Raw genomic sequence first — 16,308 nt, forward strand, 5'->3', positions numbered from 1 at the left:
AAGAAAAATAATACTATTATTATTTTTATTCAATTTTATTTTATTTTTTTCGTTAAATACAATCTTTAACATAAAGATGCTTTTACCATATTCAGTAGTTTATTACTGCCCCTTATTTTTTTTTATTTTTTTACTCCTTAAAAAAAAAAAAAAAAAAAAAAAAATATATAAACAACACGAAACAAGCCTCGAACATGTCATTTCAATAAGAATAAATATACAGAAACAGGTTTTTCACTAATTAAGGAATAAAGTGTAACCATCATGGATTATTTTACTCCTGAATAAACTTGTTTAACGAAAACAAACAAACAAATAAATAAATAAAAAGAGATAAACGACGAGCTATATAAATCTGACACGGACTCTGATCATCATGCCCTTCTTTTCTTTTAATTATATTAATGTGCTTATGATCATACATATATTAGGTAATAATGGTAATTATTATTTAAAATGTAGTAAGTAATAATAGAATTTTGGTATGACATATATTAAAAAGGATTAGGGTAAAGTAATGTATATATATTTTCCTTATATTGGTAAAGATGGTAATGGCTTTTCCCATTTTGTTAAAGTTTGACTGAGAACATGAAGTTTATTTTTCTCCATCCTGAGTGTCGATTTAACTAATCTTCGAATTGCTTTAATCATTATTTTCGGGTGAATATCTTGAAAATGAGCTAATTCATCTGATATTATTTTATGTGATTGTTGTATTTGACTGTCTAAGCTATTGAGCTCATTTATTTTCTTTTCCAAGAAAAAAAAAAAAGTGAGTATAAAGATAATTAGGATCTCTCGACTTGAATTGAATTTACCTTTATTATTTTATCTTTATCTAATTCTATTTGTCTTTTTCTATCATTTGTTGAAAATATATCATGCCAGCCTTTTGATTTGCCAAGTAATTCTTTTTGTACCTCTATACTCTCTTTTATAACATGTCTTTGCTTAATAAGTGTAAAGGGTCGTTGTAAAGAGAGCTATACATATAGTAGTAATGTTAATAAGCTAAATGTATCTATCAACAAATGTTAAATAGTTATTACAAGTATTCCATCCATGATTGTATATAACATTCGACACACTTTCATAAATTCGCTCCAAGGGGAAACATACTATATGTATACATATTTATATTTAGATCAGTGTATACAAAAGAAAGAAATCCCTACTATTACATTTTTTTCAAATATAACGTTACTGCAAACATAAATTGTCTCTAAAGCTAATGGATTAGAAGAGAACATATCTAATTGTTGAGAGGATGCCTCAAAGATGCTTCGCGAAAACAACTCAAACCCTTTCTCCAACTCTAATATAGATATTAATATATTAAGTTAAAATCAAGATCCTATACTTACCTAAACCAGAATAAATAAACTTTATACAATTTATCAATAAACTTAAAAAATGAGTTTTCAAAGGCATCAATAAGTCTTCAGTGTATTTCAAAAAATATTCTTCATCTTTACTATTCATCATGTTATTGTTTGAAAGAGGCGTATCATTCATTTTTTCCAGTAAAAGTTGTCTTCTAGAAAATGAATTATCAAGAAGGCTCGATTTTTCCACGTCTGAAGATGATCGAACAAAAGAAAGGACAAAATCATGTCTTTTAAGTAAAGGATGATATAGAAGCCAATCCATAAATGATTGAAGTTTGCCAAGAGTATCATCAATAAGTATACGAGGAGGAGGCTTAAAATCAATTAACTCGGGAGATGATATTTGTTGAAAAGTGGGTAAAAACAACTCTGGCATTTCATATAATAATCCTTTTCTTAATAACAGAAAATCTTGATATCTTCTTTTTACTATTTTCATCGTTTCTGGTTTACCTATCTATATATGTATATATATATATATATGCATTCATACATATAGAACAAGTACTTTAGTAAGAGACTTGTCAAGTAACATATACTTTTTGAATTGAATTACCTTACCACTTTTTATTATATAAAAAATGTCGGATTGTTGGTTATTAGGCTTTTTTTCTATACATGATCTTGTCACAGCCCAAGAATAGTCTTGTATGTCATTTTTAAAGTTTGCAGTTAAACAAATATCTTTTTGTAAATACAGTTCTTTTAAATTAAGGGAGAGAAAAAAAAACATACACACACATAAACACACACACACACACACACACATACAGTTATAAATCCATACCATATCATAAATACAATTTTATCTATTACCATCCATACATGTCACTAACTCAGACACTTTGCAAATATCTACAGGATGTTCACCCTTAAAGTTAACTGCATTTATCCATGCACCATTGTTTACTAGAGCTTTAATAAATAAGATGGCATTTACTATATTTTGCTTAGGTGCCCGAGTAGATATTCCAGCTATCAAGTGAAGAGGTGTATTACCGTAATTCCAGCTTCGAACGTTTACAATACCTTTCATTTGTTCTACTATATAATTTAAACTATTTTCACCAAACACCATCACTAAACCTTCACAAAGATGAGTTGCCAGTAAATGAAAAATTGTGTTGCCCTCTTTATCCACTTGAGAATAGGTATCCATCATAATATAGGGTATTAATGTTTCTATAAGATCTAATCGTCCTTTAGAGGCCCACATCATAAAAGGTGACCGACCCATGTGATCTACGTCGTTTACTAAATCATCTAATTGAAATGTAGGCTGTATCATCACATATTTTAATAGGTCTAAACTTTGAATCAAATGATAAAATGTTTCTCCCTTTTTATTTTTGCTTTTCCTCCACGAAAGATCTAATTGTTCCATCAAATAGGTTATAAATTCTAAGGAACTATTATTTTGAGCTGCAATATGAAGTACAGAGTCGTATGTTATAGAATTAACTTGATAGAGTCGATGTATGCCAACCTCTTTTAGTAGCAATTTAATTAGACTAAGATTATTCGTACCAGCAGCATACAAAATTGCACTGTTTCCGGTATAATCAAGCGAATTTATGGATTCTTTAACCATTTTGTGTTTCAATAATATCCTAACACTATCTAAAGAATTACTACACTTGATGGCACACATAAGAGGTGTACAATTATTATCATTTTGACTATAGTCAGATCGATGAATCAAATAATCAACAATATTCGCTTGTCCATACATACACGCTATCATCAGGCCATTATTACCATTTATATCGCGTACCTCAATTGTATCATTATAATAAGGATTCTTAATTTCTGTAATATCACCTGCCTTAATTGCTGACCAAAAAGACTTATTTTTCCTTGAAATATTGGATAATTCTAATTGAGCATCAAGAATATAATCTAAAACACCTTCAAGGGTACTAAGAGCATATCCATCTTTTCCAATTTTAACATTACGACTAAAATTGTATTCCTAACAAGCATATACATATATCTATTAAACTCTGTTTTTATCTCTCTCTCTCTCTCTTTCTCTGAAAATAAATAAAAAAAAAAGTCTTATGTAATCTACCTTTATATAAACCAAGTTTGCTATAAGATGAGGGATTCTACTTCTAATTACTATCATTAATAATAATGGTATCAAAGAATCTGAGTCCAGGAATGATATCTCTTCTTTTGATTCATCATCCTCTTTTGTTAATTCAGATATAGTATTTAACAAACAATTCAACTTATCAGCCGGAGTACGGAAAGAACCTATTCTTTCAAATTTAGAAATCGCAGCATAAACTCGTTTCCTTCCATCTTTAATTGAAGAAGGAAGTTCAATTTGAGAAAAGTCTAGATATTCTATTTCCTCGAGAACCTTGCTTAATTTTATATCCTTTGATAATAAAAATTGAGTAATCTTAAAGAATGTAACATCGTAAATTAAGTCCATAAAATAACTGTTGTATTATTTTATATTAATACATCTTTATCTTTATATTGTTTTCAATAAAAATAGAAATAAAAAAAAAACCTTTCAAAACTTTCATGTATTTGATCTATATTGAATGATAATTCTTCTTTAAAATGTTGACTGTTAACAAAATATTTATCTATCAGCTAAACAAAATTGTTAAAAGGAAAAAAAAAAACTAGACAAAAATAAATATGTTATTCAATAATTACTTGATATCCCTCATCGAATATCTTCTTTGTACATTCATGTAAACTTTCTAATGAATTACAGTCAATAGATGTATCACAAAACTTTAATATAAGCTTGTCTATTTTTTGTAATAATTCATCATTGTTGTTGGGAGTTGTTAAAAATATTTTTTGCATCATTTCTTTAAAGTTAAAATGTGGACAAAAAGAATTAATACATCTTTAAAAATAAAAAAATAAATAATAAAAATAAAAAAGAAAGAAAGACAATTAGAATTCCTTATTTCTTTCAATTATTACTGCACATTAAAAAAAAAAAAAAAAAAAAAAAAGGAATATTAAAGAAAAAGTCCGATATTAAAGTCACGCATAAATGACTGAATTACAATTTATGGATGTTTTTTGTGACCAATGAGCACAAAGTTATAAAAGTTGATTTGTCTTACTAATCAGTTTAAAAAGAAAACATTAACAGATACAGTAGCTCCAACATCAATGCTCGTTTTCCAGCGAACTAAATTCGCTTTGGTCTCTAATCAAAGTTCGTTTTTTTTGTTTTTGTTTTTGTTTTTGTTTTTTTTTTTTTTTTTATTAATAGGTCCTTATAGAAAACAAAAAATTTGTTGACTGGATAGAATTTTCAAATAAAGTCAAGTAAATAGGTATTAATATAATAACAACCGAAAGATTCCTAAGGTACTGCCTTCCTTACAAATTAATTTTACTTGAGGAAGAGGCAATAACAATCCAAGTACTGCTACTATAATCTCTAGAATGGATGATATAAATCGTCAAATCAAAGAGTTGAAAGCTGATTTGGGCTGGTTTTCAAGCTATGGCATCTTCAAATAAATATTTTCTCTTATCTCTGGAAATGACAATAATAAACTTCTGGAAACAGCAAAGGGGGTTTTTTTTTATTGATAAACTTGCAATAAGTGTAATTCTTATATGCAATTATAAGCTTTAATTGACGTTTATTATAACAGGACCCTTTTACAGATAATGATTCCAAGTATATTTCAATATTTGTCTTGGATTAAAATAATTAAAGATTGGAAAGCAAGAGCTACAAATGTAGATCAGCTTTATTCACAGGAGTAATTATAAAGAACTCGTTTATTCTTTTATTTGAATATTAAGCCAATCTAATCTTTTTGTATTATGATATTATTGATCTAACCAGTGCTGACAAAAATGATAGAACTTATGCTGTATTTGGTGCAAAACTTGAAGTTGAAATTGATATACTAACAAGTTATAAGCTTGTAAAAAAGTATGTATATATTGCAAAATTGACAGGTGAAATAGAGTGTAATACACGATGGTTACGTCCTGAATCGACCCCAATGTTGTTCTATTATAAACTCTTTTAATTTTCTCTAAAACTACTTTTCCTTTTCTTTGGGTTTAATTCTCTCAAAACCAACACATACACGATTAGGAAAAAGTAAGTATCTTATTTATTCTATTTTATAAATGAAACTCTTGTATATTATTAAACCAAATCTGTTAAAAATATCGCAAAATTGACAAGGCAATCATTGTAGAATTTGTTTATTTATTGTTTTAATGTATCTTTTATAAGTGAGTAAACTAAATATAAGTTATAGATATTAAATGCCACTTTACCTCATCCTAATTATGATTTTCAAAAAAAGATTAAAATCTACAAAAGTAAGTATAAATGCAATTGTCACTAGAAAAAAAAAAAAAAAAAAAAAAAAAAAAAAAAAAAAAAAAAAAAAAAACTTAACGAATTTGTGTAATAAATAATCACTTTTATACCAACTTTTTTTTTCTATTTTGCCTCCTTAAATACAAAAGTTATTAAAGTGATGTTTTTTCATCTTTTTCTTTTCTCCTTTTTATTTTTATTTATTTTATCTTTGTTTCTTAATAAATGGGGAACATATGTTGTAAAGAAGAACCAGTTGATTTATTAAGTGAAGGTTAGTTCATGTGTAAAATTAAATTGACTTATATACAAACAAATTTTTATTTTTTTTCCCTTTAGTTCAACTTTCACATTTTATCTTATTACGATCTGTTGGTAAGGGAGCATTTGGAAAAGTTAGAGTAGTGCAACATAAAGGCAACAAGAAATTATATGCTTTAAAATACATTAATAAGGACAAATGCATTCAAATGAAAGCAATTGATAATATTTTATCAGAAAGGAAATTGTTAGAGCACATCAATTTTAATTTAATTGTCAATTTACGATATGCTTTTCAAGACGATGAAAACCTTTTTATGGTACTTGATTTAATGTTAGGGGGTGATCTTCGTTTTCATCTTGATCGATTAGGTACTTTGCCTGAGAAATACGTTCAATTTTATGCTGCCGAAATTGCCTTGAGCATAAACTATCTACATAATAAGAATATAATTCATAGGTAGAATACAAGAACACACACACACACACACACACACACACACACACACACACAAACTACTACTAACAAACATACTAATTGTATTATTTAATTGAAAGAGATTTGAAGCCTGATAATATACTCTTGGATGAAAAGGGACATGCTCATTTATCAGATTTTAATATTGCGGTCGGAATAAATCAGAAAAGGATAAAACCACTAACAGCCATTGCTGGTAGTCTTGCTTATATTTCACCAGAAATTTTGAATAAACAGGGATACTCATTTTCAGTAGATTGGTGGTCTCTTGGTATTGTGATTTACGAGCTTTTATATGGTCAGGTAAAGATATAAATAATATGATACATCACCAAGTGATATTATTAATCGTTTTATTTTATAAAGAGGCCCTTTAAAGCCAAGTCAAATGAAGAACTACAAAAGTCAATTATGTCAGATCCTATCGAATTCCCTATAGAGCCTAAAGTGTCTCCTGAAGCTGTAAGCTTTATTCAAGGTTTATTAAACAGAAATATTTCACAACGTCTCGGAGTCGGGGAATTAGGTCTTCAACATTTAAAAGCTCATCCTTGGATGAAAAATATAGATTGGAATATTTTGGCCACAAAAACAATAAGTGCACCATTTATACCTGATGTATGCTATCTATACCCTCACTTTCCCCTTTTATTTTTTATTATTATTATTATCTTCCTTACACTTTTGGATTAAATATATAGGAAAAAAAATCGAATTTTGATCCAACTCATGAACTTGAAGAAGTTTTACTGGAAGGAAATCCGTTGAAAGTTAAAAAAAGAGCATTTCAGGCAAAGAGAAATATATCAGATGGTGCTATAATTGGTGAAAAACAAGTACTTGAAGAGAAATTTCTATCTTATGATTACACAAAGCCTGAATATTATTATAAAAGAGAAATTCATTCTTTACCAAAGTTATCTATGCCTTCCAGTCGATGCAAACGAAAAGTAAGGAAGATTTACATTATATAATTATCATTTATATATAACTTTGCTTCTCTTTCTATCTCTTTTTTTTTCTTCTTTAGGGAGAACACAAAAGTTCTATGGATGAAAATTTCCCTATGCTGCATAAAACACCATCTTTGTTGACACCTGAGTTTCTTTCAATAGGCCCAAATATGTTGCATAAACCTCCTACTGCAGCTCAAAATCCACATAGTAAAATCGCCTTTTAAGGAAACCATCTTAATATAAATTTGCTTCCGTTATTGTAATCAAAAAAAAAATATTCATATACACATATCTAACCTTAATAAACTATATTTCCTACATTTTTATTAATTACAAGTTTTTCTTTTCTTCTCTTTAACTATCAAAGAAATAGAAACATAATAGTTTTTTATATATATTTTTATTCTTCTTCTTCTTCTTTTGAAAGCTAAACTACATCATAATAAAAAAAATATTTTCGTGCTTAAAAATTTAATTTTAACTCTTGTCAATATTTAATATCTGAACGATATATTTCCTCCCTTCTCTTTGATATAGAATATTTCTAATGAAAATTACTAGTACAATTAAATATATTCTAATAAAACATTCAATGTAAAAAGAGTTTTGATAAAAATAGTAAATAGTCCAAGTAATTGGAGCTATCTAATCTTATATTTAAACACAATGTATATCATACATTACTGGAGCTTGATACATTTTACTTTCTCCTCAAAGATTATAACAATATATGTGTATACATATTGTTTAAAACTAGAGTAAAAGGGGTTAAACTAAAAGCAATATTTTATTTAACTTGCTACCATCATTAGTTTTCGTGTATCTGAATAAAAGCATAATCCTGAATAAGGTAAGTTCAAAAACAGAGACATAGCTGCTCGATATGAAGCAGAGTTCACCAATGCCCTACAACGGATGGACCACAACACTCAGCTAATACTATGGCTGCTTACCCCCAACTAACCTACTCTGGACGTCTTCTACCTGAACAACCATCCTATATGGAGCTAGTGGATTCTACACCTCGACCTATTAATAAATATACACTTACAGTATCTGACTTCCCTATAATACTCGAAAACGTCAAAGATGCCTTAAAAAATCTACCCTCAAAAAAAGCACCTGGAGTTGATCACATAAGACAAGAAATGCTCTCTCCAATAACGAATAAACTTGTTCCAACCCTTCTGTCTCCCTTTGAACTATGCTGGCGATGGTCCTATACTCCTCTATCTTGGCGAGTAGCTCAGATTGTCCCAATACATAAGAAAGGTGCACCTACCGAACCAGGAAATTATCGACCTGTCAGCCTAACATCAGTTTTTCGAAAGCTATTTGAACGATGCCTGTATCCTTATCTTATGACTTATAGTCCACCATTAGACATTGCCCAAGGGGGATTTTGTGAGGCTCGAAGTACACTTGATCAGGTCCTTTGTCTGACTGAAATCTGTAACTTACTTTGCAAAGCACAACATTTCAAACCAGCGCTTGCTTTCCTTGATATCAAATCAGCTTATGATACGGTAGACCGTGCCCACATCTGGCACTGTTTATCTGACTATGCCCCTGCTCCACTACTGAATATTCTGAAAAATCTTTTTGACAATGTCCATCTCGAAGTACTTCTAAATAATGTTATCTCATGTAGGTTTTCCACGGGAACTGGTGTTCTTTAAGGCTCAATTCTTTCTCCATTTTTGTACTCAATATACATAAACAATCTTCCTAGTATTCTACGTCTATCACCAATTTCAACAAATATACGTGATCAATCACTTCAATTTGTACAATCGATTCATTGCTTGTTGTATGCTGATGATGTTGTCCTCATCACGACACCTGAAAAGTTGCGCTCTTTATTATCGTTATGTGAAGAACACAGTAATTTATTAGGCTACCGCTGGAATCCTAGTAAATGTGTAATACTTGATTCTTCTGATAATCAGCAGCCATACACGTTATATGGTAACCCCATTCCAACCCGAAAATGTTTTTCTTATCTTGGTATCCCTATCAAGACAGGAGTATTCTTAGATACAACTCAACTCGTACAAAATAATACTAACAAAGCCCTACAAACAATGAATTAAACAGCATCTACTGGGGTTAACTCCAAGAGATTTGATCGTTTACTCGCTACTCACTTCTACACGCAGATAGTCCGAACACAACTCGAACATGGTCTAGCTATTAGTCTACCCGGTGCAAAGAATATCCAACAACTGGAATCGTGTCAAAACACTTGCATAAGACGGATATTTGATGGCTCTCATCGATCATCAGCATAGGTGATGCTTCATATGGTAAACCAACCATCGATGAAGATTAGGACGTCTATTCTATTCTGCAGGTACAATTCGTTTTTCATGCTATTGATTTACCGGGTGATACCTTGCTCGCTAAATTACTTCCTGAGCTTCAAGCCTCCACTTTTAACACTCAATGGTATAAACTCATTCAAACACCATGCTGGAGACTCTGTGCCGCCAACTCCATTCCGCCAAACCAACGCTCCTTTCAGAAACATCGTCAAGAATTTCTTGAAAAGATTTTTCAACAACTACGTGACGAGACACATTCTGTTTTGCTTTCCGCTTGCCGCCCCAATCTGATTATTGATTCGATACTTTGGTTACTCATGACACATAGTGGCGTCTTGGTTGGCTGCCGGGGGGAATACCTAAAGCCTGCCCATATCATCCTCATGTACACTTTAGTCGGTCACACGCCACCGAATGCTTGCGCACGCACACTCGTTTATTCTTGCCACGATCAATTGCAGATTCCCTTTTCCTTTCTTTTAAATCATCTCCCTCAGCATAAGCACCGAAATTCTCATGATGTTTCTGTCTGGTTCTATCGCTGGCCAGTTATGTGTACGATTCTACAGGAAATGAATTACTTAATACACGATAAACTACCCCCTCCACTTCTTGACCCAGACAAGAAATTACTCAACTGGTTGTCCCTTTAAACTTGTTAGCAATATTCCCTCCTTTCTTTCTCACCTTCTCTTCTTCTTCCTGTCCTTTACCTTTTTACCTCTTATCCCTTAAGAGAGTTTTTAAATACTTTTTTTTTCCACATAATTTGAATTAACCTGGGCAATTCAATATAACAAAGATATTATGTGCTCATAAGTCGCTTTATAAATTTTAATTTATAAATAAAAATGTTTAATTGTACGTTTAAAATTGAATTTTTATTATTATTATTATTTTTTTTTTTGACCAAATGAGCACATAGCATTTTTCATCTGCTGTATTGCCCTAGTCAGTTCTAGTAGTATATAAGTAAGAAAAACCCTCTTTTGAGACAAAAGGGAAAAGGATAAAAGTATATGTGTAAAAGGATAAAATAAATATAACGAGTTAGACAGAAATAAAGTAATTGGAAAAAAATAAGGTAAAATTCGCAGTACAACGATATTATCACTTTTTAGTTGAGTAACCATTTCACCAGTAGTAAACCAGGTTCGGAGGGAGGATCTGGAGGTAGTTTTTCATGAAAGAGATAATCTATTTCATGTAGGATGATACAAATAGCTGGCTAACAGATTGTCCAAGGAGCCACATCCTGTGAGCGTTTTAGCTTTTTAGTAGGTAGTTGGTTGAGCAGGAAGGAGAGTGGGTCAGTGACCGTTCTTGGCATTTGGAGTCGGTGGTGCATTTGTAGACACTCAATAGAATGAGTACGACCGAACGTTTGAGAAGGATGATAGGGGCATGGACGAGGTATACCGCCAGGTAGCCAGCTGAGGCGCCAGCTGAGGCGCCAGCGGAGGACTTGGCTTCTTTCCGTATTCGTCATGGGCAGCCAAAGAATTGGATCGATGATCATATTAGGACGACATGCACGAATCAGCTTAGAATTTAAACCCTGACAGAGGTTTTCATATTGAGTTTTTTGAAAACGCAGACGGAGCCGTTTGAAAACCTTTCTATCAAGTTCGTCCAAGATAGGGGCACATTCTCTCCAGAGTGGGTTGACTGTTAGTTTATACCATTGAGAATGGCTGCTGGACATTTGAAGATGAGGTAGAAGTTTGTTCAGTAATGTATCGTCGGGTAGTTTCATTGATCGAATAAGGTATTTGGCTTGCAGAATAGTAGCTCGGGTTGTCATTGAAGGTTGTTGTACTAGGTGCAGCATTACTTTGGTTGATGATCTAGCAGAACCACCAAAAATACGTCGAATGCATTCATTTTGACAAGCTTCAAGTTTAGTAAAGTGACTATTATTCAACGCGCAGATAGCAAGACCATATTCCATTGGTGATCGTATCATTTGGCTGTAGAAACGTACTGAGAGTAAGCGGTTAAACCCTTTGTGATTGACTCCAAGAGAAGAAATTTGATTCATAGAGGATCTAGCTTTTTTAGTGTTGAGATTGATGAGGGCAGCAGTGTCAATAAGTCCACCAGGTTTGATTGGAATTCCAAGATAGTTGAATGATGCTTCACTCGGTAGGGGCGTACTGTTTAATTGTACAGTATTCGCACTTCAAATCCAGACAAATCAAAAAAGGGAATTCGAACAAAACAAAAAATTGTTTCAGACTAATTCGTTTTCTTTTCAGACGCTTGTATTTTTTTTTTTTTTTTTTTTTTTTTTTTTTTTTTTTTTTTTTTAGATTATAATATGAACGAACATTGTAGAATAGCAAATGGAATTGTAATGAGTGACAACCGAGTCGAAGAGATTGTTGAAGAAATGGACATTGATGAGGATCCTGCTTTTACGTATGGCAAACTATTGCTTTTAGCTGATGGTATTTTTTATTAAAAACTAAAAAGTGAATAAATTTCTTTACAATATGAGGGGATTAATCATAGAATACATATGTGTAATACAGGAAGGTAAACCTTTAATGGCGAGGACGGTAAAATAGATTTTTGCGGTTCCTGTCTACTGATTTCTCCATAATTGCCTTGATTACCTTAGCATCTAAGGCGGGTTTAAATGATTCTTCGACACGGAATGCATTGCTAGTATAACATAATTTATGGATGACGTCTACAACATGGTACAATCTATCAAGATAGGGTACAAGTTGAGGTAATTCATCCAAGGAAAGGGGAAAACGAATGCAATCTAATTCTGCAACCATTAAAATATCTTCCATAGCCTCGCTGATGTTGAATTGAATGTTTGTACCAACGGCCATAATTTGAAACATATGTTTTCTGTTGAACTTAATGGTGCCAGCCTTTGAAAATGTGCATAATCTGTGAAGATCCATATTTATTTTTCTATGGTTTTTGGTATGCTTGATCGGCTTTACTTCGAAATATCCAATCGCCATCAGATCATTCTCAACGACTCCATCCGGACGGTTTTTGTTTGGATCTGCGTCTGCATCCAAAAAGCAATTCGTGTTCAACCACTTGAATATGAGCTGATCTTGATCACAGTCGAACAATTTTTGAAAACAGGGTTGCAGGTATCTTGTGCAAAGTTCAAATTCTTTGCTTTCTTTCTTTTGGTTTGTGAGGGGAAGCAACTCAACCATCGATTTGACACATTGTAACAACCTAATCATGATTTGATCTGTGTTATCGATAATCAGTGCTAATATTTTGCTTTCCACTTGAATCCTTGACATTGTACCACGGTTCAGATCATTGGTAATATTTATTAAAGTCATCATGGTATCGATTGGAAATTTTTGATTCAGTTGGTTGAAACCAAAGGTATTATAAATATTTTGGCGTATTGTCTCTATAGGCTCGTCGAAATAACTTTGCAATCCAGGATAAATTGATTTTTTCTCAATGTACATTATATCAGAGAGTGCAAGTAAATGTTGCAAGTGTGTCTCATAGGTAAGTGGAGCCTCCATTGATTCATATACGTCTCTTTTGAATCGTGACAAAGAATTTGAGTACATATTTGAGCTGTGTACAGTTCTCATATCTTCAGCTATGATTGCTTTGGCATCCTCAAAACTAATTGTTTCAATTCTTTCTACTGTGGATATTGAAGAACTAGCATTGTCACTTTCCTGAGGTTGAGGAAGAGAATTTTTATATTTCGATTGGCTCATTCCCAAATTTCTTTGCTTCCAGAAGTCTTTTGCAATTTTCGTCTTACGCCACTCGTTGTAATCATCTTTTAACTTTTTTTTCAAATTCTCATCCTCCACATAATCAATCACTGCTAAGAAGCGTATTTGTACTCTTCTTGTATCATACGTTTTGAAAAAGTTAAAAAAGTCGATGTGTGTTATGTTGTTGCCGTTGTTACGCAACCAATTAATTTCACTAGGAAGTCTTTTAGTGTGTTGTTTCTTCAACATGGCAATGAAAAGATATGAGGAAAAGATAAAATAATACTCCCAAAACGCCTTAAAAAATTATTAACAAATATTTTGTTACTGGTAGGTTGTGTGGTACAGACTTTACATGAAACACTTTAGGATGCCAATGATATTATAATGAAGCAGGTATCCAAGTGATCATCACTTACAAATAACGATGAAAAGTTAACATTTTGCCTTCTACGTTAGCAATATAGCTAATATATATAGCTAATATATATATTATATATATATACAATAAGTGAAAATGACGACTGCGGCAACTTTGATTTTGCAAAAATATACGTTTATACGTTTTTAGGATCAGTTAAAAGATGGTCCTTCTAACATTAAAGCATGAAAAAGGTTAAGTCTTATACATAAAGGGAATGAAACAATTGTATTTTAAGAAGTTAATAATTGAAAATATGTTTATTTATTAAAATGAATTATAATTATTATGAGCCATGGGTGTATTCGATGTGAATCTATATGAAAAAAAAAAAGTCAGTAAACCGCCTATTTCTAGTGTCAATAGCCACCAAGAAACAACAAGGCTTAGGCTGACGCGAGGGCCAGCGTGTCCGTTCGCCTACGACGTTGGCACGCGTACTATTGACCGTTTTACTGAGTAAGTAAACTTACCTTTTGTTTTGACTTGAATTGCACAATTAAAGAAGAAAGAAGAGGCGACAAAAAAAAAATCCTTGTATTAAATAGAGGTTCTTGTGGCTTATCCAAAAAAACAATTACGATTAAGAAGAATTTTATTTAAAAAATTAAAAATGACCAATGAGCACATAGCATTTATATATGCTGTTTTGCCCTGGTCAGATCGCTATGGAAAGAAAAACCCTTTTGGGATAAAAGGGAAAATGTTAAAGTATATGTATAAGTGATGATAATTAATTATCAGAAATTCGTTTTTGTATTGAAAGAAGATGATTGACAAAGGGTTCACCAAGATGGTCAGAGGGTTCAGGGATTTGGGAGTGAGCTAGATAGTCCATCTCAAATAGAATTGCACATATAGAAGGCCAGCGTATGAGCCAGGCATCAATTGATTTTTTCACTTTCTTCGTATGGAATGTTGATGGTAATAGATTCAAGAGATAAGAGAGTGGATCTTCAATAGATTTGGGCATCTGAAGGCGGTTGTGCATATGTAAACAAGAAAAACTATGTGAGCGTGTGAAGAGTTCATTTGGATGGAAGGGGCAGGCTTGGGGTTTACCAAGAGGTAACCAACCAAGTCGCCATCGCACGCAACGAAACCGTTGTCTTCTTGTCATTGGTATCGTAAGAATAGGGTCGACAATCAGATTATTACGGCAATGGGATAAAAGTTTCGAATGTTTTTCTTGTAGTTTTGAGTGGTAGCTGTCAAGTAGGAATTGTCTTCGGTTCCTACTAAAATCCTTATGAGACGTAGTGTTAAGATTTTCATTGCAAACTGATATCCATAGAGGAGATTTGGATAGTTGGGACCATTTTGATTTAGTTTGAGACTGTATGTATGGTAGCAATTTCGTCAATAATGCATCATTTGGTAAAAAGGAGGATCTAAAAAGAAATTGTGCTTGGAGTATTGAAATACGATCTTTCATGTTAGGTAAATTTGTTAGGTGTAATATTACTTTGGTTGAGGTGAAAGATCGTCCACCGAAGATTTGACGCATACATTGATTTTGGCAGTTTTCTAGAGAGCGGATTTCTCGTAGGTTGAAGGTTGTGATTGCTAATCCATATTCTAATTGTGGTCGAACTATTTGGGCGTAAAAACGAGCTGAAAGAAGGTGGTCAAAGCCATTTTTATTTACACCAAGGGTGGTAAGCTGTCTCATCGTTCCAAGTGCTTTATTGATGTTTTGTTGTAAAAGTGCTGATTTATGTACGACACCACCAGATTTAATAGGAACACCGAGGTACGGGAAGAAATCTTCATTGGGTAATTCATTATTGTAGAGGTAGTATTTTTGAGGTGTAGGATTGGAATTCACAATAACGCACTTTTTAGAGTTCCATCTGTAACCTAAAGAAAGGCTGTGTTCTTCGCATTTGGAAAGGAGGAACTGCATGGAATCAGCATCAGAAATGAGAACCACATCATCTGCATATAATAGGCAATTTAACTTTGGCGCCACAAGGGAAGGATCATTAAAGTCTGTTTCAAGGAGAGGTGCTGGTCGTAAGAAATTTGGAAGACTATTAATATATACTGAATATAAGTAAGGTGATAAGACAGAGCCTTGTAGAACGCCTGTTTTTGGATGGAAACGGGAGGATGTATGGTTGCTAAGAATTACTTCGACAGAAACTTCTTCAAACATGTTGTATAAGAGGGCTAAAAGAGGTGTTGAGACACTTGAAGAAAGCTCGTCCCAAATGATACTTCGATCAACCGTATCATAAGCTGAGCCTTTCTTCCGCTTTCCAACACTATTACTAAACTTGGAAAGACATTTACAACACTATATACACATTCAAAACTCTCAACACCTTGAAAAACATCGCAATAACTAGGTAAATGCCGCCTAATCGACATAAATATAATAAGACTCCTAGTCGTGTTTTATCTGAAGAAGAAC

At 32.3% G+C, this 16,308-nt stretch overlaps 7 protein-coding genes across 7 annotated transcripts; 3 read left to right on the plus strand and 4 right to left on the minus strand.

Annotated features, from left to right (window-relative positions):
* Positions 1-534: 534 nt before the first annotated feature.
* BX663DRAFT_489031 (uncharacterized protein) lies at positions 535-1,767 on the minus strand (the record flags this gene model as incomplete). Its single annotated transcript, XM_051524862.1, has 5 exons — positions 535-753; positions 822-986; positions 1,053-1,121; positions 1,185-1,318; positions 1,368-1,767. The coding sequence occupies 5 exons, from the start codon at positions 1,765-1,767 to the stop codon at positions 535-537; spliced, it is 987 nt and encodes a 328-aa protein (XP_051379561.1).
* Positions 1,768-2,050: 283 nt separating this feature from the next.
* On the minus strand, positions 2,051-4,317 carry BX663DRAFT_183991 (uncharacterized protein). Its single transcript, XM_051521693.1, has 4 exons — positions 4,068-4,317; positions 3,916-4,001; positions 3,463-3,841; positions 2,051-3,363 (listed from the first exon to the last, which is right to left on the minus strand). Exons 1-4 carry the CDS (start codon positions 4,224-4,226, stop codon positions 2,197-2,199), a joined length of 1,791 nt encoding a protein of 596 aa, XP_051379562.1. The 5' UTR covers positions 4,227-4,317; the 3' UTR covers positions 2,051-2,196.
* A 1,632-nt stretch (positions 4,318-5,949) lies between these two features.
* Positions 5,950-7,749, plus strand: BX663DRAFT_576802 (kinase-like domain-containing protein; the record flags this gene model as incomplete). The annotated part of the gene is made up of 6 exons (XM_051532166.1): positions 5,950-5,998; positions 6,064-6,445; positions 6,544-6,766; positions 6,830-7,081; positions 7,165-7,413; positions 7,494-7,749. The coding sequence occupies 6 exons, from the start codon at positions 5,950-5,952 to the stop codon at positions 7,641-7,643; spliced, it is 1,305 nt and encodes a 434-aa protein (XP_051379563.1). The 3' UTR covers positions 7,644-7,749.
* Positions 7,750-8,333: 584 nt separating this feature from the next.
* On the plus strand, positions 8,334-8,627 carry BX663DRAFT_415222 (uncharacterized protein; the record flags this gene model as incomplete). Its single annotated transcript, XM_051522338.1, has 1 exon — positions 8,334-8,627. A coding segment is annotated over one exon (294 nt), but the record flags the coding sequence as incomplete, so codon positions are not given.
* Positions 8,628-10,204: 1,577 nt separating this feature from the next.
* On the plus strand, positions 10,205-10,396 carry BX663DRAFT_520570 (uncharacterized protein; the record flags this gene model as incomplete). The annotated part of the gene is made up of 1 exon (XM_051529128.1): positions 10,205-10,396. A coding segment is annotated over one exon (192 nt), but the record flags the coding sequence as incomplete, so codon positions are not given.
* Positions 10,397-10,971: 575 nt separating this feature from the next.
* BX663DRAFT_532734 (uncharacterized protein) lies at positions 10,972-11,784 on the minus strand (the record flags this gene model as incomplete). The annotated part of the gene is made up of 1 exon (XM_051530480.1): positions 10,972-11,784. The coding sequence occupies one exon, from the start codon at positions 11,782-11,784 to the stop codon at positions 10,972-10,974; it is 813 nt and encodes a 270-aa protein (XP_051379566.1).
* A 246-nt stretch (positions 11,785-12,030) lies between these two features.
* BX663DRAFT_520577 (uncharacterized protein) lies at positions 12,031-13,446 on the minus strand. Its single transcript, XM_051529129.1, has 2 exons — positions 12,278-13,446; positions 12,031-12,193 (listed from the first exon to the last, which is right to left on the minus strand). The coding sequence occupies exon 1, from the start codon at positions 13,334-13,336 to the stop codon at positions 12,290-12,292; it is 1,047 nt and encodes a 348-aa protein (XP_051379567.1). The 5' UTR covers positions 13,337-13,446; the 3' UTR covers positions 12,031-12,193; positions 12,278-12,289.
* Positions 13,447-16,308: the final 2,862 nt, after the last annotated feature.

The sequence above is a fragment of the Cokeromyces recurvatus genome (genome assembly GCF_025118155.1).
Source record: "Cokeromyces recurvatus strain NRRL 2243 chromosome Unknown BX663scaffold_29, whole genome shotgun sequence".
Classification (NCBI taxonomy): domain Eukaryota; kingdom Fungi; phylum Mucoromycota; class Mucoromycetes; order Mucorales; family Mucoraceae; genus Cokeromyces; species Cokeromyces recurvatus.